Source organism: Aquarana catesbeiana, linkage group LG02, assembly GCF_042186555.1.
Source record: "Aquarana catesbeiana isolate 2022-GZ linkage group LG02, ASM4218655v1, whole genome shotgun sequence".
In the NCBI taxonomy this organism is placed as follows: Eukaryota; Metazoa; Chordata; class Amphibia; order Anura; family Ranidae; genus Aquarana; species Aquarana catesbeiana.
This window is the reverse complement of record NC_133325.1, coordinates 697,080,109-697,106,381: the sequence shown is the minus strand read 5'-3', so window position 1 is coordinate 697,106,381 and position 26,273 is coordinate 697,080,109. Positions and strand designations below refer to the sequence as shown.

General features: G+C 42.6%; 1 protein-coding gene across 3 annotated transcripts in view; it reads right to left on the bottom strand.

The window, feature by feature from the left end:
• ABR (ABR activator of RhoGEF and GTPase) overlaps window positions 1-26,273 on the bottom strand; it is a 637,383-nt gene that overhangs the window by 418,961 nt on the left and 192,149 nt on the right. The window contains exon 1 of one of the 3 annotated variants that reach the window (XM_073616869.1): window positions 24,889-25,087. The exons of the other annotated variants lie outside the window; for them this stretch is intronic. Within the exon in view, the coding sequence (XP_073472970.1) occupies window positions 24,889-24,910 (22 nt within the window). The 5' untranslated portion in view covers window positions 24,911-25,087. Of the gene's footprint in view, window positions 1-24,888; window positions 25,088-26,273 lie in introns of those variants that run through there. 3 annotated transcript variants of the gene reach the window in all.

Here is a 26,273-nt window from a genome sequence, read left to right as displayed (position 1 = left end):
GGGTTTTCTAAAGAGTAGGAAAATGGATGGGAAAACAAAAAGGATTACAAGAAGAAACAAGTGCAGGTATGGGGTTTCTAGACTACTTGTGCCAGAGATTAGCATCATGTACATAAAAGTCCTAGACAGTACACAAAATAACACAACCTTGTAATGTAATACGGAGCAGTTCCCAGCATGCTGCGTGTATAATCAGGGGTATTGACTGACTAGTTAAAGCGGAAGTAAACCCATCAATTTAAGAGTTTAAAAAAAACAGTTATATTCCCAGCACATGCCGGGAATGTAACTGCCACATTGTGCTCTCAACCAAACTGTCAAACCATCCAATGGCTGGTGTCATAACTGATCACATGTACAGCACCATGGCAGTTGAAGATTAAATAAATAGAGGCCAAGGTGGCAGCTTCCTTGGCTGAAATTGATCGGAGGCTTTACTTTCACTTTAACCACCTATTACCGGCCTTATAGACAATTGATGGGCGCAAGGTGGCTCTCTTGTTCTGGAACGAAATCATATGACGTCGTCCCACTCTTGCTGCGCTTGGCAGCGCGCTGTGTCCCTGGGATATGGCGTATCCCTGAACTCGGTAAAGAGCCGATGATGCGGCTCTTTATCCATGTGATCAACTGTGTTCAATCACAGCTGATCACATGTAAACAAGGAAATGCTGGTTATCGGCTTTACTCTCTTCACACCAACAGAATATGAGGAGAGGAGAGCCAGTCAGCGACATTTCCCCACAGGGGAGACCTGTGCAGCCTCAACAGTGCCCATCAGTGATGCCAGTCAGTGCCATTCAGTGATGCCAGTCAGTGCCGCCAGTCAGTGAAGGAGAAAAACTACTTATTTACAAAATCTTCTAACAGAAACTAAGAAAAACTTTTTCTTTTCAAAACATTTGGTCTTTCATTTTTTTTTTCTTTAAAAACCCAGTGGTGATTAAATACCACCAAAAGAAAGCTTTGTCTAAAAAAAAAAAAAATAAAAAGATACCAATTTAAATTGGGTACATCGTTGCATGACCACGCAATTGTCATTCAAGGTGGGACAGCGCTGAAAGCTGAAAATTGGCCTGGGCAGGAAGTGGGTAAAAGTGCTCTGTATTAAAGCTGTTAAAGATGCACATTCTCATCGGGTCTGGCTCAGTGACATCACCACAGCCTAGGGCAGTGATGGAAAACCTTGGCACCCCAGATGTTTTGGAACTACATTTCCCATGATGCTCATGCACTTAGAGGTTGGAAAGCGCTGAGACATTTAGACATTACGGGCCAAGATGTCTACATTGGCAATTTCACCTCAGGAACATAAAAGTGCATTCAAATGTGGTTACATTAAACAGAGCACTTTAGATAACCCAGTATGAAATTTTTGTTGTTATAAAGGGGTACATAATAAACTTAACCGCTTGCCGACTGGCTCACGCTGATATATGTCGGCAGAATGGCACGGCTGGGCAAAACAACGTATGGGCATGTTGTTCCCTTTAAGAGCCGCTGGAGACCTGATGTGCGTGGCCGGCGGGCACGTTTGCCGCCGGCCACACGCGATCGCGGGCACGAGAGCCAGCACAGGAATTTGTGTGTGTAAACACACAAATCCCTGTTCTGTGAGGGGAGAGGAGACATATCATTTGTTCCTACTAAGTAGGAACAACAATATGTTTCCCCCCCCGTCAGTCCTATCCTCATACAGTTAGAACACATCCAGGGAACACACATTTAACCCCTTGATCGCCCCCTAGCGTTAACCCCCTCCCTACCAGTGACATTTACACAGTAATCAGTGCATTTTTATAGCTCTGATCGCTGTATAAATATCAACAGTCCCAAAAATGAGTCAAAGTGTCCGCCGCAATGTTGCAGTACCGCTAGAAATTGCAGATCACCACCATTACTAGTAAAAAAATAATAGTAATAATAAAGATGCCAAAAAAAAGCCATAAATCTTTCCCATAGTTTGTAAACGCTATAACTTTTGTGCAAACCAATCAATATACGCTTATTGCAATTTTTTTACCAAAAATATGTAGAATAATATATATTGGCCTAAACTGATAAAGAAATGTGTTTTCTAAAAACATTTTTGGGGATATTTATTATAGCAAAAAGTAAAAAATACTGTTTTTTTTCAAAACTGTCTTTTTTTGTTTATAGCGCAAAAAAAAAAAAAACCGCAGAAGTAATCAACTACCACCAAAAGAAAGCTCTATTTGTGGGGAAAAAAGGATGCAAATTTTCTTTGGATACAGCATTGCATGACAGCGCAATTGTCAGTTAAAACTACGCAGTGCCAAACTGTAAAAAAGTGCTCTGGTCAGAAAGGGGGTAAAATCTTCTGGGGCTGAAGTGGTTAAAGAGACCCTGTCACTAATTCAAAAATTGTATGTAAATGCACAGAAAATGTAAAAGTAATTAAAAGCTTAAATGGAGTGTTACAGAAATTACATTTTTTTCATGTGCCATTCAACTTTCTAGAAAATATGACTAGTAAACGCCCTACTAAAGCCCTACTTGTGCATTTTAGCCCTCTGTTCTTTCAGGAGTGTCTAATTACTCTCTGTGCTGGCCCAACTCCTCTGCCCCTCCCCTAAACTCACCTTCCTGCATAAACTTTTATTTAGCTGCTAGGGAAGCAGTGAAGGGAAATACTATACAGTGTCACTTGAGTGACAGTTCAGAGTCTACTGGTGCTGTGGGCATCACATCCAAGATTGTGGCATCCAGCAGTACCAGAGATTTTAGATGTCTACACAAGGGAGGCTACTCCAGCTAAATACCATGCATCAAATATGTTACATTTGCACAACCTTATGGAAATATTTTTGTTAAACTAAAAGATCTTGGACAAGATCTCTTGAAGAAACCCTGGCATAGCATGTGGTCTTTATGGGTTTGAAAAGCATCCCACATCCCTAAACACTTAGGACGGTACAGCCAAAGTATAATATCATAAACAGAACATATGCCCACCAAAGATCAATACACGTATTCCCCAGCACACCATGGCTCTTCAATTGCACTCCAAAACTTTTATTGCAGAGAGATTACATCAAAAAAGAAGAAGTGCAATGTTTCAAAGCCACGCAGGACCCCTTCGTCGGGCATGTCACATGTGGCTCTGAAATGTTGCCTGATGAAGGGGTTTTGCGCAGCTTCGAAACGTTACACTTATTCTTTTGTGATGTGATCTCTCTGCAATAAAAGTTTTGAGCTGCAATTGAACATCCATGGTGTGCTGACAAATGTGTATTGATCTGTGATATATTCAGTGTCCAGCATATAATCCTTACAGCACTGGCCACAGATGAGCCTGTAATCAAGGAATGTGTCAGATGGGAATATAGACAAGAATGCACACCAAAGAGATATTGAGAACAGCCGGAGTGAAAGATACCAAGACGCAGTGGCGGCCCGTCCATAGAGGGCACACGGCGCTGCCTCCCCTATCCAGGCGTCCGACCCCCTGATCTACATATCAATGGCACCGGGCCATGGATTCCAATGCTGCACGGTGCTTTTTTGAAGCACCTGACTGGAGCCAGAGGCTCTAATAGGCTTCAAAAAAGGGTCATCTCGGAGCGCAGAGCACTGCATTCCGATTCCACTCTGTTGTGATGCTAACCGAACGAATTTTCGCTATTATCACACTAAAGTTCCTCCCCACTAATCACGAGGCAGGTCTGTGAGAGCCGTTTCCTGATTGGCCAAAGCACCAAGCAAGCCTTTTGGATGCCTAGCGCTTTGGCAGAAGAGGAGACACACGGCGGCGGGGGAAGCTGGAGTAGCGGAAACCGGAGTCTCGGCTGCCCGCACTCCAAGGGGAGAGGACACCACAGCCCCGCCACACGGGGGGGGGGGTGTTCTGTTTCACTGCCGCCGCGCCATGGGGGGGGGGTGTTTGTTTGCCGCCCCCCCAAAAGAAGAAACCACAAGCCGCCACTGAAGAGACACTAAACAGATTTGTTTTTTCCTTTTATTGAAGTCAGCCGATTGCCTTATACAGGGTGGAGACATAAAACGCTGCGTTAAGATGGGTACACAGTATAGTTTTGTACGCATCTAAATGCAGCACTATAGTAATCAATGAGCCCACACACACACAGTTGCATCTACTTGCAAAAATGTGCACTGCATTTAGCCACGCACAAAAAAGTAGGACACGGCGGTGTCCCAGGCTGCACAGCTCTGCAGATTTTGCACATCTACACGCATAAGCCATTAGAAGAATTGTCTGCATCCAAACTCTAGGCGCTCATTTTATGCAGGATCTCCTGCTAGCTCTGCCAGTAACAACCAGCATTCCATGCAGAAAATACGCATATGCCCATGTGAATGAAGCCTTAGGTTATGGTAGTTTTCCTTAGTGAATAAGCCTATATTTATATGAAAAACTGAAAATATGAGCCGGTTTTGCAACTTCTTTCTTGCAATAGACAGCACGGGCAGATTTTGTTATTCGATAGCAAAACATCCATTCAATTTCTCACCCCTTTTTTTGGTTTTTATTCTATCAATACAGTAAGAAAAATGCATGCGCACATCTGACTGGTTGCTATACACAGCGCAGACAGTTTTTCATTCTCACACAATAGTACAAGCCATGGCAGTATACTGCGGTGCAGTCAGCCTGGCAAGGTACTCTGAACAGTACGTGAGGCTTTCATGTCCCCGAAGATATTATTAGCTCTTTGTGAATTCATGGACTGCATTACAAAGGACTGTTTTATAAGAACCAAAGTAAAGGAAAATTAGTGCTATTACCAGAGCAACCAACTAGGGGCCTGGTTCAGTGCTTTCCTGAAAAAACTGGACTAGTTGGTAAGTGCAACACATAGGGTTTTCATCACTTTTTTATAAATCAGCCCTACTATTGATGCTACAAAATCAAGTGTTTGAATGGAAAAGTACTAGCTTGCACCTAACAATCAAATGAGTTTTCAATTGCTCCACTTAAAAGTGTAGCGTCAGTTTTGATGACAAGAAAAAAAAAAAACTCTCCCCTGGACAGTTGTATACAGCGCAAGGATTTTTAGCAAACTTCAATGGAAAGTACTACTCTCGATGTAATTTATATTGGAACACACATGTGTGATAGGACCAAGCATTCCACACACCTGGAAATGCCTGATACAAAGAATTCTGATGGGGGGTGCAGAGTAGAGTCAGAAGTAGCTGCCCCCAGGGTGGTAACAATTCAGAATCTATTTTTTATTTCTTTTTCCTGGCTGCCATACAAGGCTCAAGATTTGAGCTGTAAGTGCCCCTGTTGGCACCGCCCATCTGTTAATTGTTCAATCAATTTTTGTTAAAAGAGCTGGGTGAAAAATTACTGGCCAAACAGTGACTGCATCCAAATCAGATGCAGGCACTGTTCAGGTATTCTGACAGCTGTTGGGGAGATTCATCCACCCACACTGTTTAGAGAAAAGAAATCTACAAGCTTTACTTTAAAGCTCGGCCCTCCAGCTGTGGTGAAACTACAAATCCCATCATGCCTCTGACTCTAGGAGTCATGCCTGTGATTGTCAGGGTCTTGCAATGTCTCATGGGACTTGTAGTTTCAAAACAGCTAGAGGGCCGAGGTTACCTACCCCTGCTTTAAAGAGACCCTGGCGCCATTCACATCTAAACATTTTATTGAGGTGTGTTAATATACATGCGCTATGTTACGACAGCCCATTCTATATGAATGGGCTGCCAACACACCAAAATGGTCCTATAAAATTTACATTAACTTTTTTTTTTTTTTAAATATAACTAAAGCCAAAACTTTTATTTTAGTTTTGAACAGTGCGAAGAGGGATTAGAACCACCGGCCAGGTTTTATTGCGGTCTGTGTCCCCATCTAGGAGATTCACCCTCTCTAATTGTCCTGTTTACTATTATCATTGAAAGTAAAAGAAAATCCCAAATTTTGGGCTGTCCCCAGAAAAGTAAGAGAGGGGAAATCTTCCAATGGGGACACTAGTACTGGTGACCTGGGGGTCCCCAATGAATTCCCTTAATTTACAGGGACTTCCTCCTACTTCCTGTTGGACTATGGGACAGGAAGTGAAGGAAAATCTCCCCAATCGGACACAAATGGGGAAAAAAAAAAAAAAAATCTGACAGGGAGTTATAATCCTCCCTTGCTCTAGCCACAATTAAAAATAATATTTTCCCTATAGTTCTACTTTAAATTCATCACACCATAGCACACAGTATGTACACTGTGTGCTGGGTTCTACTGTACAATGCGTTGGGGTGCCATACACAATGAATTGTGCACTGCAATGTGTTGTGTATTGTGTGCTAACATGTGCATGCGTGTAAATGGGTCCTAAACAAAAATCTTCATCAGATTATTTGCACATTTAGCCTAGGTTCACACTACTGCAATGCGATGTACTGCGAATTTGATCAATTTTTTTGTCCTGTGTGAGGTGCGAATTTGCCTTGCGTTTTGAGGTGGACAGGTGCGAATTTACCGCGAATTTCAGAAGGCAGGCAGTGAACAATTCGCAGAAATGTGAACTGTGCGCTGCGAGTTTACTGCAGGTTCAATTGAAGCCTATGAAGATAAAATTCGCACTGCACCATAGGAATTCGCATTGCACCCGCAGTCAACACGCACAGGACCCTTTTTTTTTTCTCACACCAAATTCGCAATGCATAGATGTGAACCAAAGCCATGGAATACTATGCTTTTTACATAACCTGTGAATCTGTGTGTTCCTAAACAGATCAAACCCGCTGTAAATTCGCATCAGTGTGAACCCAGGCTCAAGATATTTAAAGCATTGTATTTACCTGTAAAAGTCTCCCTCTGGGTTTATTTATCAAAGCTGGAGAGCGCAAAACCAGGCTCACTACTGCATAGAAACCAATCGGTGCAGACGCAGTTACCTGTTGGGCTCCCCTATGCTTAGTCAGTGCGCTGTCCCTCGGCATCCTCAGCCTAGGTTCACAACGCTGCAAATCTTGAGGGATTTAGATGCGGTTAGGGAGCCCAAGATTTGCCACGTCACTTGAATAAAATGGATATCTTTGTGTTTGGTTCACATATCAGCGTTGCGAATTTGATGCGGGGGGGGGGGACTTCTGTGCCTCTTTGGTGCGGGTGCGATGCAAACTTCTGTGCTGCAATGCAAACTTGTTCTTACCTCCACACCGCAAATCGCAACGTAAATTCGCACCTCACCCTGGACAAAAACCTGCATCGAAATCCGCACCACATCGCAGCAGTGTGAACCCAGGCTTAAGTCTAAGAGAGGACTTTTACATTTTCCTGGAATTCAGCTGTACAATCTCAACTATGTACTATGAAGATGAACCTATATAATCCAATTTCTATCCAATCGTACAGGCCCTTACATTACATAATTGATGGTAGAGCTAAAGGATGTTGTACAACCAGACTGTACAGTGTATGGTCAGCTTCGTAGTTTATAAACACTGCCCAATCAATCTCTCAGTTTTTGCCTAACCAGCCCAGACACAATGGGGTTTACTTACTAAACCTGGAGAGAGCAAAATCTGATGCAGCGCTTCACAGAAACCAATCAGCTTCCAGGTTTTATTGCCAAAGCTTAACTGAACACGCTGAGGTTAGAAGCCGATTGGCTACCATGCAGCACTACACCAGATCCTGAGTGCACCAGTTTTATTAAATCTACCCACTTATGTAGACATCCAAAAGCCCTGACACTGCTGCTGGGTGCTACCATGTTGGATGTGATGTCAGCAGCCCCAGCACTGTTTGCTGGCAACTATAGCTGAAGGGAGGGGCAACGGAGCTGGGCCAGCACAGAGGGTAATTAGACACTACCAGAAGAGAAGAGAGCTAGGATAACTAAGCAGGGAAGGGGTCGTGCTAAGGAGCGGGGTCTATAAATCTAAATCATTTATAGGAAGGAAAAACACTGCAAGTAAAGACACCTTTATAATTATGAAATAACTCATAAGCTTGGCTACATATACACACCCACAAGAATTTTGTAACCTAAGCAATTTATAACATCCTCCTTTTTTTCAGCCCAGGGAATACCTGAATTTTCCAGAGGAGATCAGTACTCATTTGTATAATTAATGAGTAGTAAAAGCAGAAGGCTCATGTAAAGTGAAGGCAGAGCAATCAATAGCTATTCCTCAATGACTGCTGGAAACAGTAAGGACCAATTTTTCTCTGCAAGGAATTTTAAATTTCAGTTTGCATACCATTATAGTCAGTGGTGTATTAAAACTCAAACTACTGTTATGAAAGTAACATTGTCACTAAATAAGGGCACCATTGGGTATAAAAGGTGAAAAATGTATTTATCTGAAGAAAAACCAGAGTATTACCATTGGGTATAAAGTGCAGGAAACGAATGGTGCCTGCCTTTACAACAACAGCGACCCTTTAAGTCAAGGGCAGAGAATGTATTCTGTAAGCCAAGAGGCTAGGAATCAGTACTGTAGGATGGTTACCCAGGTACATTATAATGAAAGTATTGTCACCAAAGTTCCTACCTTCTGCCTAAAATGTTAGTGATGAGCTTAAAGTGTAACTCCACTTTTGTTGAGAAAAAAAAACATTCCCCTCTGGGTGATCTATGTACATTGCAAGGGTTATAACAAACTTTGTTGCAGATTCCTACCTTTTGTTATTCTGAAGAAATCAATGTGCGTTTGTCTGTGCCTCTGTACTGAGTGGGTCTAATGGAAGTCGTTTCATAATTAACTGTCCGGTGTGGAGCTGCAGGGCACTAATGAGGAAATCTGCTGGGCCTGCATCCCTTTAGACAGGTTCCTATTGAAAGTATCTCTCCAAAAATGACATTTTTGTTGCAGGGGATGCCTGAAATCTGACTTGTATCTGTGCACAATTCTGGTAAAATTGGTGAGCCAATCACACAAGCAGGAAATGATGATTCTGGGGAGTGGCCAGTACACCGTCTGTGTACAGAACAACTCCATGTAGCCATATTGCAATGCATTCTCAGATTGAAAAGGAAAGGTAATTTTTAATAACATTCAGTTACAATGTGGTTAGCATCGCAATTATATGTGCTATATTATTTTTTCTTTATTTGCTATTTTTTTTCCCCCAAGAAAGTGGAGTTACCCTTTAATAATACACATGCCTCTTATGGACTCTAGTGGTGAGATTTCCCACAAAGTCTCACTTCCCAAGCTGCATTTTCTATCATGAAAAACAAATACAAAATCCAATAATATGAATGTGACACCCTTGAAATATTTGTGTCATGCCGGTGCTATCTTTTCTGCAGCATTTGAGAGGTATAAGTCGTCAGAATGTGCTTGTGCCCATCAATGTCCAACCATAGCTGAAGTCTTCTGGATGGACATAGCATTAAGCCAAAGAACAAGGCATGTGAACAAAACTTTTCAGCCCTGTTTAGTTTTCAGCTTACATATCTGGTTAATATAATTCCAAGGCTGAAATAAATGTCTTTGGGCGAAGCCTTTTTTCATTGAGCATCTTCAAGTAACAGTCTATTTTCCAAAATCCCAAGCAGCAGGCTTTTCAATGGCCCCTGGTGAGACATCAGACTGTTGTCAAGCGATTCATTCTGCGCTATACAACTCCCAGCTCTGATGCAATGTTCAGAGAATACACTGATGTTTCCACAAACTCAGTTCCAGAGCCTCCCATATGAAGAGGATACTACTGGCAGCTTCAAATATTAGACAAACAGGGCAGTCAATTGCAAAAAATATGAATGCCGATGTAAAAATAAGCGACACTGAGCTTTTAAGCGGTCTTCTAAGTGAGTTTGAATTAAATGTACATGTATGACTAAAGCATAATTGCACTAGGTTGCAGCATATCAGTCCCTGATGCCCCAGTCCATAGAGGCAATAGGTGCTATGTTCAGAACTCAGGATATTATACAGCCAATATATATGTATTTTACAATATTACAAACTGGTGCAATATGGTGGACCAATCATGAGTGAATGATGCTTAAAGCTGGCCATAAATGGGTCTGTTTTTCGTTCAACCAGTGTGTTAAACAAAAAGAAGTGACTGAATTCCCCCATCCCTACACTCAGGTCAGGGGTGGGCAGGAGGGGAAGCTGCCCCTGGCACTGTAGTATCATGTGAGGTGGGGGGGGGGGGAGAGAAACTTGTGTTGGGAGGGAGAATTTGAATTTGGGAGGCAGCGGGAGGTAAGATTTGTTCTAGGAGGGGACATTTGATGGGGGGTGCTAGGAGTTGTGGTTTAGGGGGACTTATGTTGGGAATGGGGGGGGGGGGGGATTTGTGCTAGGAGAGGTGATATGGTAGAAGAGAGAAGAGATTTGTTCTAGGAAAGGAATTTTTCTCGTGGGGGGGGGGGGGATTTGTGCTAGTAGGGGTGATTGGGGAGATTTGTGCTGGGAGGAGGGATTTGGAGTTGGGCAAGAGGATGTGAAATTTGAGAGGTAGAGGATTTTTGCTGACACATAATTCTCATGCATCTTGGGAGGGGGGGCAGTTTGGTATGTTCGCCCTGGGCTCTAGATGACCTCATCATGGCACTGCCCACACTCAATGTGGAGAGTCCTCTCAGCTGTGTCACTGTATTGTAACAGCTGGGAGACTTCTCCACCATCAGAATACACAGAATAGAGAGAGTTCTGCAGTCTATAGCCTGCAGCATTCACCAAGTGAGAAAGTACCAAAAGGACGGTTGAACAGAATTTGATCGGTAGACGGTCTTCTGTTCAACCACAGTGGCCAAACATGGATTGAAAATCAACCAGTCCCTGCTGATCTGGGTGAAGTTTGATCCATGTAAAGCCAGCTTAAGAGGAAAGAGCAGTACTGATGAGTGAATGACTGAAGGAGGTAGAAGCAGCACTGATGAGTGAACGATGATGATGTGGGGGAAAGGGCAGAACCAATGAGTGAATGATGCTGAAGAAGAGATAGAAGCTGCACTGATGAGTGAAAGACTGTGGAGGGGAAGAAGCAGCATTGATGAGTGAATGATGCTGAAGGGATATAAGCAGCATGGACGAGTGAATGATGCTGAAGTGGTATAAGCAGCACTGATAAGTGAATGATGCCGAAGACATGAAAGCAGCACTGATGAGTGAATGACTAAGAAGAGGTAGAAGCAGCACAGACGTGTGAACGATGCTGAAGACATAAAAGCAGCACTGATGAGTGAATGATGCACAAGGGGAAAGGGCACCATTAATGAGTGAATGATGCTGAAGGGGAAAGGGCACCATTAATGAGTAAATGATGCTGAAAGGAAAAGGACGGCACTAGATGCTGAAAGATGCTGAAAAAGTAAGAGCAGCACTGAAAGGTTAATTGCCATGTACAGTTACAGCTCTTTCAATTTGTGAGTAAAAAGCTGGAAGGCCATAATGAACATGTCATAATGGTAAAGAGAAAGACACGGCTTATTCTTTGTAATTATAAAAGATATTAAAAAAAGGCAAATATATCCAAATATATACAGTTGTGCTCATAAGTTTACATACCCTGGCATAATTTATGATTTCTTGGCCATTTTTCAGAGAATATGAATGATAACACAAAAACTGATTTTTCTTACTCATGGTTAGTGTTTGGCTGAAGCCATTTATTATCAACTGTATTTACTCTTTTTAAATCAGAATGGCAACAGAAACTACCCAAATGACCCTGATCAAAAGTTTACATACCCCAGTTCTTAATACCGTGTATTGCCCCCTTTATCGATGACAGCTTGAAGTCTTTTGTGGTATTTGTGGATGAGGCTCTTTATCTTCTCAGATGGTAAAGCTGCCCATTCCTCTTGGCAAAAAGCCTCCAGTTCCTGTAAATTCTTGGGCTGTCTTGCATGAACTGCATGTTTGAGATCTCCCCAGAGTGGCTTAATGATATAGAGGTCAGGAGACTAAGCTCTGAGGAAGAGAGGTCACCCTCGAAACGCGTCAGCTCATTTTGGACTGCTCTCATCCCACTCAAGTCTACTGGCCAGCGGATCCTATTGGATAAGGCCCTTGATGAACTCTGCCATATTTGTTTGATTTTATTACTCGTTTATGATTACATTTTTTTACATTTCTGTGTTACAAAGGTAATGCGCAAGGCTGGTGTGCCCTCTGTCCTTGTTTTCTTTTAGAGTTACTCCTGGGTTCTCCCTGACCTGTTGAGAGTGGCAGCACAGCCGATGCAGTGGTGTGAATTGTGATGAATCCTCCATTCTTCAATTAACCCCACAGCAACTTTTCAAGCACAGGATCATTTGTTTCTATATGAGCTTATTGACGAAAGGCAAAGACTGTTCACTTTGCAAGAACATTTTCCCTTAGGTTAGTGAATGTTATGAAAATTCATCTTGCAATGAATTGGGTGCATGGAAAAAATGTTTTTTGCTTGCACATGATTGGTCACATCAAGTTACGAGTTTCAGATCACTAAACTAAGAGAAAATTCCCTTGTAAAGTGAACACTCAATTTGTCTTTAACCACTTCAGCCCCGGAAGGATTTCCCTTCTTCCTGACCAGGCCATTTTTTTACGATACGGCAATGCATCGCTTTAACTGACAATTGCGTGGTCGTGCAACGTTGTACCCAAACAAAATTTATGTCCTTTTTTCCCACATATAGAGCTTTTTTTTGGTGGTATTTGACCACTTCTGCGTCTTTTATTTTTTGCGCTATTAACAAAGAAAGACCAACAATTTTGAAAAAAAAAAAAAACACAATATTTTGTACTTTTTGCTATAATAAATGTACAAAAAATAAATTAAAAAAAAAAAAAATTCTTCATCAGTTTAAGCCAATATATATTCTTTTACATATTTTTGTTAAAAAAAAAAAAAAAAGTCGCAATAAGCGTATATTGATTGGTTTGTGCAAAAGTTATAGCGTCTACAAAAAAGGGGATAGATTTATGGCATTTATATATATTTTTTTTTTTTTTTTTTTTTTTACTTGTAATGGCGGCAATCTGCAATTTTTATCAGAACTGCGACATTGCGGCAGACAGATCGGACTCTTGACACTATTTTGGGACCATTGACATTTATACAGCTATCAGAGCTAAAAACAGCAACTGATTACTAAATGTCACTAGCAGGGAAGGGGATAATACTAGGGGGCGATCAAGGCGTTAACTTGGTTGCCTAGGTGTGTTCTAAGTGTGGGGGGATGGGACCGACTAGGGGAGGGGACCGATCAGTGTTCATACTTAGTATGAACACACAATCGGTCTCCTCTCCCATGAGAGAACAGGGATGTGTGTGTGTGTTTAAGGTTTCGAGGTTGATGCTTGGTAACTCGAACCTTCAGCTCCCTCGACATATTTTTTATGGGATTAAGGTCTGGAGACTGGCTAAGCCACTCCAGGACCTTAATGTGCTTCTTGAGCAACTCCTTTGTTGCCTTGGTCGTGTGTTTTGCTTCATTGTCATTCTGGAATACCCATCCACGACCCATTTTCAATGCCCTGGCTGAGGGAAGGAGGTTCTCACCCAAGATTAGATGGTATATGGCCCCGTCCTTCGTCCCTTTGATGCGGTGAAGTTGTCATGTCCCCTTAGCAGAAAAATACCCCCAAAGCATAATGTTTCAACCTCCATGTTTGACGGTGGGGATGGTGTTCTTTGGGTCATAGGCAGCATTCCTCCTCCTCCAAACACAGCGGGATGAGTTGATGCCAAAGAGCTTGATTTTGGCCACAACACTTTTACCCAGTTCTCCTCTGAATCATTAAGATGTTCATTAGCAAACTTCAGACGGGCCTGTACATGTGCTTTCTTGAGCAGGGGGACCTTACGGGCGCTGCAGGATTTCAGTCCTTCATGGCGTAGTGTGTTACCAATTGTTTTCTTGGTAACTAAGGTCCCAGCTGCCTTGAGATCATTTACAAGATTCTCCCAAGTAGTTCTGGGCTGATTCCTCACCTTTCTCATGATCATTGAAAACTCCACGAGGTGAGATCTTGCATGGAGCCCCAGACCGAGGGAGATTGACAGTTAATTTTGTGTTTCTTCCATTTGCGAACAATCTCACCAACTGTTGTCACCTTCTCACCAAGCTGCTTGTCGATAGTCTTGTAGCCCATTCCAGCTTTATGTAGTCTACAATCTTGTCCCTGACATCCTTGGACAGCTCTTTGGTCTTGGCCATGGTGGGGAGATTGGAATCTGATTGTTTCTGTGGACAGATGTCTTTTATACAGGTAACAAGCTGAGATTAGGAGCACTCCCTTTAAGACAGTGGTCATCAACCCTGTCCTCAGGGCCCACTAACAGGCAAGGTTTTATGTATTACCTTGGGGAGATGCAGACTAGAATACTGCAATCACTGAGCAGCAAATGATATCACCTGTGATGTATTTCAGTTATCTTGCAAACCTGGCCTGTTACTGCCGGTTTACACAGGGGCAACACGACTTGCAGGCCAACTCACTGAGGCGACCTGCACACGACTTCAGCGGAGACTTGCAAAACGACTTCTGTATAGAAGTCAATGCAAGTCTCCATAAAAATAGTACAGGAACCTTGCATCGCTCCTATTAGAATGGTTCAGTAGTACAGAACGGGACGCAACTTGTCAGGCAGCTAAGTCGCCTGACAAGTCGCCCCTGTGTGAACCAGGGCTTAGTGGGCCCTGAGGACAGGGTTTGTGACCACTGCTTTAAAAGTCTGCTCCTAATCTCAGCTTGTTACCTGTATAGAAGACACCTGGGAGCCAGGAATCTTGCTGATTGATAGGGGATCAAATATTTATTTCACTCATTAAAATGCAAATCAATTTATAACTTTTTTTTCTGGATATTTTTGTTGTTATTCTGTCTCTCACCGTTAAAATAAACCTACCATTAAAATTATAGACTGATAATTTTTTGCCAGTGGGCAAACGTACAAAATCAGCAGGGGATCAAATACTTTTCCCCCCTCACTGTAAGTACTGAATGCAAGCTTTTTTCCTCCCCTCCATTGTCATTAACAGAAGAGGTCCAGCCTATCCCTTTCTTGTCCCAGTATATAGTTAATCGTGTACTATCAGATTTGCTAATCAGCTCCTCCCCCCAAGGGAGGAGAACAGTATGGCTCGGTGGGAGGTATTGTCCTGCGTTGCAGGAAAGGAATTTGCTCTGTGTATGGCCTTCCTTAGCCATCCACACCAATTCCAAAAGTTCACATTTAGAAAAAATAAATAGATGTACATACTGTTGCAGGAAAAAAAAAGTGAATATATTGTTTTTTCACAGCAGCCTGAAAAGCATTACAACCACAATCAATCAGCCATGGGTGCAATGACAGGCTCCTGTAAACTTTCTCTAGCTGTCTGCATGTACCTCTGTATTGGCTTTCAGTTAGAGAACTGGAGGAGGTTTCAATGGACTACGAATGTACTGCAATGGCAGACGGGACTTGTAGTTAATTCAATCACGGACCTCGGGAGCCCCACCGATTTCAAGTTTGACAGCTAAAGAACCCCCGCAGCTGTCACGGTAGAGGGGGGTGGTGACTGCTTATCAGCATGTTACACCCTAAATATGGTTGTAACATGTTGTTAAATGTGGAAATGAGCCTTTAATGGTATTTTTTCCTAAATATATCCCCCCCCCCCCCCCTTCAGATATCCTTCGTGCTTAGCTAAACGCATGTTCTATTCTGTAGAGTACATGCTTAGATTTTTATACTGCTGGTATTTCACCCCAAGATTGTATACGCCTTTTCTTGCTAGCTATAATGATGTTCATTTTTAGAGCCAAGGGACCCTCTCCCATCCTCTGTGCTGACCAATGGCAATCTCCCATCTCCTCCTCCTACAATATCATAGTAATTAAAAGCCATAGCTGGATGACACACTGATAAAATCCCAACAGCTGCAAGCACAGTAATGGACTGTGCCCTCTTCCATCCCTGATTTTAAAGAGTTGATGTACAGTACTATGGGCCCAGAGACCCATTGTCAGCCAACAGGGAAGGACGGGCTTCTTAGTTTTCGGTTCCAGTCACGTACTGCATTGTTAATGTTTACATGCCTACTGTAAATGCTTCTGTAATGCACTGAGCCATATGGTGGCACTCTATAAATAAAAGATAACAAGGGAGCATGAGAGAAGGTGTAAACGCTGCAACTGACGACCGACTTAGCTGATACACCAACAATTCTAACACTGCACTGAAGAAGTCATTAGGAAAAACACCAAAACATATCGGATCACCTTCCACTGAAATAACGCCCCCTTTATGACAGCCAACATATTGACAGAATCTCTGGCCTCAAACCTCAAAGCAAGGAAGATGTTACTGAATGGCTATACCATAATTCCTTATGTCTTGAACACAGTAAAAATATCAGTTTAGATCAGGAAAGGTTAATGAAGAATCGAGGCAGAGATGAGCAGAATGAAATCTTGTGTTTGCACGATAAGCCGTGGGAGGACTATAATTATTTTCAAACGAATTCTCAAAAAAAAAAAAAAAAAAAAAAAAAAAGATGATACTGCATTAACTGTTTAGATAAAGAGCTAAAGGAAATGCAAATTGTGCCAAAGCTTTATGGTATGCATGAAAAAAATCCCGTCAGCACAGCAAAGACAGAAGATCTCACTGCTGCCTGCTGGGGGTTCACCTAATTTTTTTTAATGTAAAGCTTAGTTGCTGAAATTCTATCACTCAAGAACAAATTCAGAGATAAGGTTATTATTGCCGAGTATTAGGTTCAGAAAAAAAATGAACCCATATGATGCTTAGTAATGACACTGAAATGACTTTAACACAACACTGACTCACTAACCCAAGACTGTGAATGTCGTCCCCGTCTGTTTGCTTTTTAGGTCGTGATGCAAATAATGCATTTGGCCTTTTGCTTCTTGTTCTTGTGGCAGCACACTCCGAAAAATGGTGTTCTCTATGACACATAACCAGCATGTCTACTAAGTCACAAACTGGCAGAAGAACTCCAGTCTAACAGAAAAGCACAATGCGGTTTACAATAAAGAACGGATTTATTCAACAAATAAAACCACCCATCACCTTTACTTTGTAAGGGCAGCTATTATGAGAATACGGTGCCCAAAACGCTCAATTTCAATGAGTGTTGGCTCCCTCACTTGACAAAAGTTAATTGTTTAGGCTCCTTTCACACTTGTGCGACTTAGGATCCAACTAGTGAGACCCAAAGTCGCAGGACATGTGAAATGCCATGTATTTCTACGAGAGTCGTTCCAATTGACACTATTGAAGTTGCGGCAACTTCAGAAAAGGTTCCTGCACTACGCTGATCCGACTTTGACAAGTCATATAAAAGTCGGACTCCAAAGTTGCACTGCGCAACTTTGGAGTCGGCTGGTGTGAAAGGAGCCTTCTTCAACTTTTGCCAAAGGGGCAATTTGGACATTTTTTTTACTAACGGTGGCTGCAGCCGATGATTACCGCGTTCTAACAGCGGTGGGAGCCACTGTCAAAATACAAAGTCCCGGGTGGTGGGGCGCGTTTTGCCACACTTTGTTTTGTTTCAGCCTGCTAACTGAAAACAAAACACAGCGTATGGCCAGCTTTACATTGGTCAAGCTTGGCTTGCTAGAAGTACCCTGATATCTGGAGGGCCGCTAAGGATGCTGAAAATGACTGTAGTAGCTATCACACTACATACAGTGATATTCATGATCTTCTGGGTGCTGGCTTTCCCTCTCTACATTGCTTACAGAGGGTTGTTCACGCAGCTCCACCACCATTCAGATTAAATGACCTTGGACTCTCGGACTTCTGTTTGGGACTCTCAATGCATTATATGTATAACAGTTGACTGACAGTGTAGTTTAGGGAAATGCTGCAGAATATGTGCTTGTACTTTATAACTGCAGCACTTCCCTAGACATGAATTATCTGAACATTCCTTAAAGAGGATCTCCAGCCGGGCAAAAAAAAAAAGCTGCTGACTTTTAAAATAAGGACACTTACCTGTCCAGTAATCAAGCGAAGTCGGCACCCCAGCGGATTGTTTAATGGGCTTCAGGTGCCGGCATCTTAGGTAAGGGGAACCGGCAGTGAAGCCTTGCGGCTTCACAACCGGTCTCCTATAGCGAATGCGCAAGTCACGCTGCACTTTGTGAATGGTCCCACAGTCTTCTGGGACCTGTGTGCACCCAGAAGGCTGTGGGGGGGTGGGGCGGGGGGCAAAGATCCTTGTAGATCGCCGCGGCGATCTAACCCGGAAGTGGGAGTAGGCACTTGTCAAAACCAGGTACCCACCCCCCACCCCCCCAAAAAGTGGCAAATGTGGCAGTGGAGGGGGGAGGGCGCAAACAAGCGGAGCTTCCCCTTTGGGGTGGAGCTCCACTTTAAAGTGGTATTAAATTGAAAACCAAAAAAATGCAATATAATCGCAGCTTACCGATCATTAGATGTGGTGGCTTCATTAGGGTTTTTTTTTTTTTTTTTTTTTTTTCATTTTCTGGGGGTGATGTTTTTAGGCTTTTTTCATTTGGTGATCTGGCCATACCTCCTGTTTTAGAGTGCCTCCACTTTGGATGAATGAGTACAGGAGGCACCATTGGACAGCAGCATTACCAGTCTGGAGGGAGGAAGTGTTAAATGTACTAGCAGACTTAAAACTCGAGCTCACACTTTATACTTGGTTATAGCCAAAAGGTTTATTCCTTTCGGGAAAAAGGTTTTACATGAATAAAAGCTGATCATTGCACGCACCCCTGCCAGTGGTAAATGGTTTATCTCATTCCTGTAAACTGATACATCTGGAAGAGAGCTTGTTCTTTTGAAAAACAGACTTACTGGCTGGATCACCAGATTAAAATAGAAGAAAGAAAGCCGAAAAAAGAAAACGAATGCAGCCATCACATCTAAGAATAGGTAAGCTGCAATATAATAAATGTTTGCTTTTGGGTTTAATAACGCTTTACTTTTTTTTTGTTTGTTTAAATTTCTGCTGTAACAGTAGGCATTCCTAGAGCTATAATGGCCAGACAGGGGGCAGTCCTTCTCTTGGCTGTATTTATCCCTAAGGGGATATTGTATCAAAATCCAACCACTTCACTGCAATTAAAGAGCAAAAGAAATGTCTTATAAACGTCTAGAATGTGATCACCACAAGTGTGGTTTCAAGCAGCAGGGCAGGTACAATTACATAAGACACACATTACACATTCATCGTTTCTCCAGGGACAGCAACCTCATAATCACCATGAATAATAAAAGATTCCTTCATCAGCAAATATGAAATAAATGTTTTTATCATTTCTAATCTCCATATGTGCGGTCACGTGATTACAAGGGCTTCTGCTGGAGAACATAGGTTGGTATCTTAGCACTCATTGAGCAGGCATGGTCCACTGTTATCATCCGGATACTCATCATAAAAGATGCCATGCAGCCATCGCCGGGTACATGTATGTAGACAGGAAGTGGCTGCAGGAGAACACCACTAAGGACCCTTTCACACGGGCATTCAGTCTAGATCCACCAGTTTTTGAGGCAAACCCAAACTGAACCACAATGTATGTCTAAGGCTGGGCGGATGTAAACAGATGAATATCCGTTTACATCAGCCTACTTCTGTGTCTGTTCAGTTCCATTTTTTTATTTTAATGGAAAAAGGCTGCAGACTTTTCCATTTAGACAGATTTGAACTGCTGTAAACATACGCCATCCTTTTATGTCCATTTTTAAGCAAGAAACATTTTTTGTTTATACTGTTGCCACCTCTGTTTGATCTCTGCAACCAAGTGATATAATGTTTTGTATTATATTGTAATCTATTCCTTCGTGTCCAAGCATGCATGGTCTTGGTCACACAATTATTTTCATACAAATTTTATAATAATTGCACGTAAATCATTCGTTCAAGAAAAAAAAAATGATGTAGAATGATGTAAACTGACCTGAACTGAAATAAACTGAACTGTGGGCAGCACAGTGGCTAAGTGGTTGGCACTTCTGCCAAGCAGCACTAGGGTCGCTAGTTCGATCCCAAACATGACATTACTTGCCTGGAGTTTGCATGTTCTCCCTGCACCTGCGTGGGTTTCCTCCAGGTACTCTGGGGGTTCTTTCCACACTCCAATGACATGCTGGTAGGTTAATTGATTCCTGCATAAAATTGGCCCTAATATGTGTATGCATGAATGTGAAATAGGGACCTTAGATTGTAAGCTCCTTGTGGGCAGGGACTGATGTGAATGCACAATATACAGTGGATATAAAAAGTCTACACATTCCTGTAAAAAGGTCAGGTTTCTGTGATGTAAAAAAATGAGACAAAGATAAATAAATAATTTCTGAACTTTTTCCACCTTTAATGTGACCTATAAACTGTACAACTCAGTTGAACAACAAACTGAAATCTTTTAGGTGGAGGGAAGAAAAAAAAAATAATAATAATAATATGGTTGCATAAGTATGCACACCCTCTTATAACTGGGATAACTGTTCAGAATTAAGCAATCACATTCAAACTCATGTTAAATAGGAGTCAGTACACACCTCCCATCATTTAAAGTGCCTCTGATTAACCCCAAATAAAGTTCAGCTGTTCTAGTAGGTCTTTCCTGACATTTTCTTAGTTGCATCCTACAGCAAAAGCCATGGTCCGCAGAGAGCTTCCAAAGCATCAGAGGGATCTCGCTGTTAAAAGATATCAGTCAGGAGAAGGGTACAAAAGAATTGCCAAGGAATTCGATATATCATGGAACACCGTGAAGACAGTCATCATCAAGTGGGGAAAATATGGCAAAACAGTGACATTACCACGAACTGGACGTCCCTCCAAAATTGATGAAAAGACGAGAAGAAAACTGGTCAGGGAGGTTGCCAAGAGGCCTACAGAAACATTAAAGGAGCTGCAGGAATATCTTGCAAGTACTGGCTGTGTGGTACATGTGACAAAAATCTCCCGTATTCTTCATGTCTGGGCCATGGGGAGTGGCAAGACAAAAGCCTTTTCTAACATCTAAGCCCGGCTAAATTTAGCAAAAACACATCTGAATTCTCCCAAAAGCATGTGGGAAAATGTGTTATGTAAGTTGAACTTTTTGGCCATAATTCCAAAAGCTATGTTTGGTGCAAAAACAACACTGCACATCACCAAAAGAACTCCATACCCACCGTGAAGCAAGGTGATGGCAGCATCATGCTTTGGGGCTGTTTTTTTTTCAGCTGGAACAGGGGCCTTAGTCAAGGTAGAGGAAATTATGAACAGTTCCAAATACCACTCAATATTGGCACAAAACCTTCAGGCTTCTGCTAGAAAGCTAAACATGAAGAGGAACTTCATCTTTCAGCATGACAACGAAGCATACATCCAAATCAACAAAGGAATGGATTCACCAGAAGATGATTAAAGTTTTGGAATTCCCCAGCCAGAGCCCAGACCTGAATCCGATTGAAAAATCTGTGGGGTGATCTATAGAGGGCTGTGCACAGGAGATGCCCTCACAATATGACAGATTTGGAGTGTTTTTGCAAAGAAGAGTGGGCAAATATTGGCAAATCAAGATGTGCCATGCTGATAGACTCATACCCAAAAAGACTGAGTGCTGTACTAAAATGAAAAGGTGCTTCAACAAAGTATTAGTTTAAGGGTGTGCACACTTATGCAACCATATTATTTGCGTTTTTTACTTTTACTTCCCTCCACCTAAAAGATTTCAGTTTGTTGTGCAATTGAGTTGTAGAGTTTATAGGTCACATTAAGGCTGGGTTCACACTGCTGCGGTGCGGGAACGCAGCAAATTTACTTTAGTTCCCGCATCGCACCAACTCGCACGGCAGTTCACACTGCCATATGCGAACTGCTGGGGAGTGTCATACAATGTTAATGACACCCCCAGTTCAGCCCGCATATCGCAATGCGAACTGACAATTCGGACATTTTCGGATCGCATAGGTGTGAACACCCATGCGATCCGATTTTGGTCCGAACAAAAAAAAGGGTCCTGTGCGAGTTTGGACCGAATGCGGTGCGATATCAGCCATACTATCTGTATGGCTGATATCGCACAGCACAGACATCGCATGTGATGTGAACAGCAGTGCGCTGCGAATCACATGCGATGTCTGCCACCGCAGCAGTGTGAACCCAGCCTAAAGGTGGAAAAAGTTCTGAAATGATTTATCTTTGTCTCATTTTTTTTTACATCACAGAAACCTGACATTTTAACAGGGGTGTGTAGACTTTTTATATCCACTGTATATGTAACGTACTGTGACAATTGATGACAATTGATAAGTACCTGTAATACCTTCTGTCTTCCAAATCCCTTTTTTTTACTACTGTGATCTGACTTCCTGTTAGAGGGGGGCTATGTTTCTTTTTCATGGCCCTAATGTAAGTAGGAACAAGGCCACCCTTCTCTTGCTCGCTCCTAAAATGGACTATGGGGTTTGTGGTGTGCATAAAGAGTACACATGACCACAACAAACATGTACTGCTCATTCCAAACAATGAATGTGAGTTAGGCCCCTTTCACACTGGGGCGCCGCTTTACCATCATTTTAGCGGCAGTATTCAGCCGCTAGCGGCGGGCAGTTTTACCCCCCACTAGCGGCCGAGAAAGGGTTAAAACCATCGCAAAACGCTATGCCGGCTGTATAGCATTTCAATGGGCAAGAGCGGTGTGTACACCGCTCCTAAGATGCTGCTAGCAGGACTTTTTTTTCCCCGTCCTGCCAGCGCACAGCTCCGAGGGCTTTCACACTGGAAACACAGCAGCAGCTCTTTCTCTTTTTTAGTGCTGTATCGCCTGCAAAGCGCCCCAATGTGAAAGGGGTCTAAGGGACCTTAGATTGTAAGTTCCTTGAGGGCAGGGACTTATGTGAATGTACAATATATATGCAAAGTGCTGTGTAAATTGACAGCGCTATATAAGTACCTGTAATAAATAAAATAAAAAATAAATAAACTAAAGACGAAGGTGTAAACTGCGTAATTTTTTCATTGAAAAAAACGTTACTGAACGAATGAAGCCCGTGTGAAAGGGACTTAGATGCAACAAAGGATTTAAAGAAAAATGAAAGCAAGTACTAAAGATCATCTCTGGGCAAATATTACAGGGTGATAGGGGGAGCTTAAAAGAAAATGTAAGCAATTTATGATACAAAGTGATAGCTTTAGCAACCTAAATGCCATTCAGTTAGGGTTTACATCAACTTGAAGCCCCAGGTTTTTTCAAAGTGCCGTTTCAATGCCGTGAGGTGTATTTGTAGTATGCTAGTGCTACCAAAACGGTCTCATTGCCTACAAAGGTAAAGTAAACTGCTTTCTCAGATTTCCAAACAGTTTACAGGTACTGTAAAACTGCACTGCAGCATTGCTATGTGACAAAGCCCTTAATGTACAAATTAGCTCATCTTCGAATCCAGACAAAACTATTTGCCTTATCTTCACCACCAGGTTTAAGGGCCCATTCACACTAGTTTGATGCACGTTATACAACAAATGATAAACTGTAGAGAAGACCTGAAGACTGGGAATTCCATGAGCAAAAGGGCTTAAGAAGAACTTAACTACCCCCTAATGAACCCCAACAGATCCTTCATTCCTTTCTTTCATACTGCACAGCCATAGAGAGTCTCATTGGTTGCTATGGACAAGAAGAACTAAACTTCCTTTAGTTATTTTTATACACTTGACCCCACCACCCTATTAGGCTTACTCTGATGGTGGAGGGTGAGAAAATGCAATAGAGGAATCCTGTTGGTTGTTATGAGCACGAAGAACAAGTATTCAAACGTTTGATCAGAAGGCCCTCTGCTGCAAGATCCCTCAAAGGAAAAAAATCACTTCACTGCAGTATGTGCTATAAATTGAAAGTAATATATCTGTGCTCTAATCCTGTATGCCTCCATCTTGCTTACCTAATAACATTGGGTAATGCCAGGACTATGAAAAGCAAAAGGTTGAGGTGGCTCGCCAGGTCCATAAGCTTGATGTGGCCAGTCGAGTCCACCAAAAGTACATAAACAAAGTGTAGGCAACTTCAAATGCTTGCTAGTACCTGGCCTGGTTTTCAAATCAGCCCCTTATTGTACAGCAGGCCCATGGATCATAGGCCCAGGCTGTAAGGTGGGCCTTAGCTTTTAAGAAAAGTGAATTGAAATATTGTCCCTTCCCAGGACTTTGTTATCATTCAACTGTCAAATGCCAGAGCCACTATGCTTCTGACACTTGTATGACTGGAAGGGGGTCTCAATGTAGACTTGGAGAGAAGATGAGGACCTAAATATGGTCTGGGTCCCTGTTCTGACTCTTTGGTGTTTACTTAAAAGGAGGACAAGAGATAAAATCAGCAGTGCACAGCAGGTATACAAGCTGCTGTGAAAGGGGAAGTTGCTGACTTCTCTTATATTACCCTTTAAGATACATTAGAACGTTTATAATAAAAGGAAAAAAAAAAAAATAACCGTCTTTCTGGGACCTTTATGTGTAATCTGAATGCACAATATTAAATCATGGTATAGAACGCCCCATCACTATGTTTGAAGACAGCTTGCACCCCACCAGGGAATTGAAACAGAAAGTCTTCTAATAGTGAGAGCAATCATCTGCATGGCTGACTCTGCGGTAAGGTTCATGTCACCACATCGTACACAAATACAGTCACTGTTTATAACATAGGAATGGAGGGCAAGGGTACTTGGGGGAGAAATTAAGGTCCACGCTAAGAATCGTGTTGAGTAAACACACAAGTACCATGTAATCTCCAGCAATTTACAAGTAAAACAGCCTTTATGGCTGAGAATGCCACTATGTCAACCAATTAGGCAGTCTATTATTAAAAACATGTGGTATGTTGGGTCTACCGGAGATCAGGTCACATCGCCGCTCATTATTAACTAGACTGCTTTGAAATGTAGACCTGCATCCCTCCTCACACATGACTAATCAATGAATTGTGTAAGTAGTAGATTGTGGTGCATGCAGGGGCCTCACTCACCCTGGTCCTGCAGCCACTCCATTAATTGTTCCCTGGAAGGCAGCTGTAGACTCTCCCTATACCAGCCATTCAATCCTTTCCCTGCTGGCACCTTCACATCACTCCCAGTACACACATCGGATCCAGGGGTAGAGCGGAGATGAAGAGAGCGAGTGCCGTCCCTGTCTGTTTATGTGCTTGTCTGGGAGATGAGCCTGGATGTGAGTGGAAAGGAGGGGGGGGGGGGGGGGTGTATGGGCCAGGAGCTGGTCAATTACCGGCACAGGGGGCTCTCTTGGGGATGCCTGTTAGAGTGTGCAGGGGCGGAGACCTCAGGGAGGATGGAAAAGGCTTATGGAATACTACATGATGGATACAGGAGCAGCAGTAAGAATATTGGATTCCACTTAACAATACAGCATAGGTTGATGTGTACTGCCTGGTTTTACAATCCCCTACAAGCAAAGGCTCTAGCTGATACTGCTTGTGTGCCTGCTATACTGCCAACATCCCAGCTATCCTGTATCCAAGACACAACAATGCAGCTAGAGGAGCTCTCCATGGTCCTGACCGCACCGGACTGTCACTAGCACAGTACTGATAGGAGGGGAGGCAGGAGAATTTCCCCCTTATAATCAAAACTGTAGTAAAAACACAGCAGTGGAACTCCAAGTATGTGCAAAAAAAAAAAAAAAAAACACAATCGCTGGAGAAAAAGCAGCCAAAACGTTTTCTAACAGGTTAAGATTATTCATTAAGGATATACTTGATTTGATTGTAGCCGTATTAGTGCAATTGTGTGACGAACGCGGGTGTCAGATCCCTGCCCTCCTCGCTAACTTGCAACGAAGGACCGGCCAACCTCACACCATGCTGTCACTTACGTAACAATGCCACTCTCAGCTGCGACCAGCACAAAGATTTTCCAGCTTGCGGGACCACAATCTAGGTGTGAGCAGCCTGAGAGTGATTGTCACTGGGCTAATTACACAATGAACCCTTTTACTGCCACCACCCCCGTTTAAAAGACCGAGCCGGGGGAGACTCGTAATTTTAGCAATACCAATTATAATTTTAGAATAAGCGTCTGCCACACACACTGCCACCACAGACAGGTCTGCTCAGTGTCTTACTCTACAACAGTCTTATGCCCCGTACACACGGTCGGACATTGATCGGACATTCCGACGACAAAATCCTAGGATTTTTTCCGACGGATGTTGGCTCAAACTTGTCTTGCATACACACGGTCACACAAAGTTGTCGGAAAATCCGATCATTCTGAACGCGGTGACGTAAAACACGTACGTCGGGACTATAAACGGGGCAGTGGCCAATAGCTTTCATCTCTTTATTTATTCTGAGCATGCATGGCACTTTGTCCATCGGATTTGTGTACACACGAT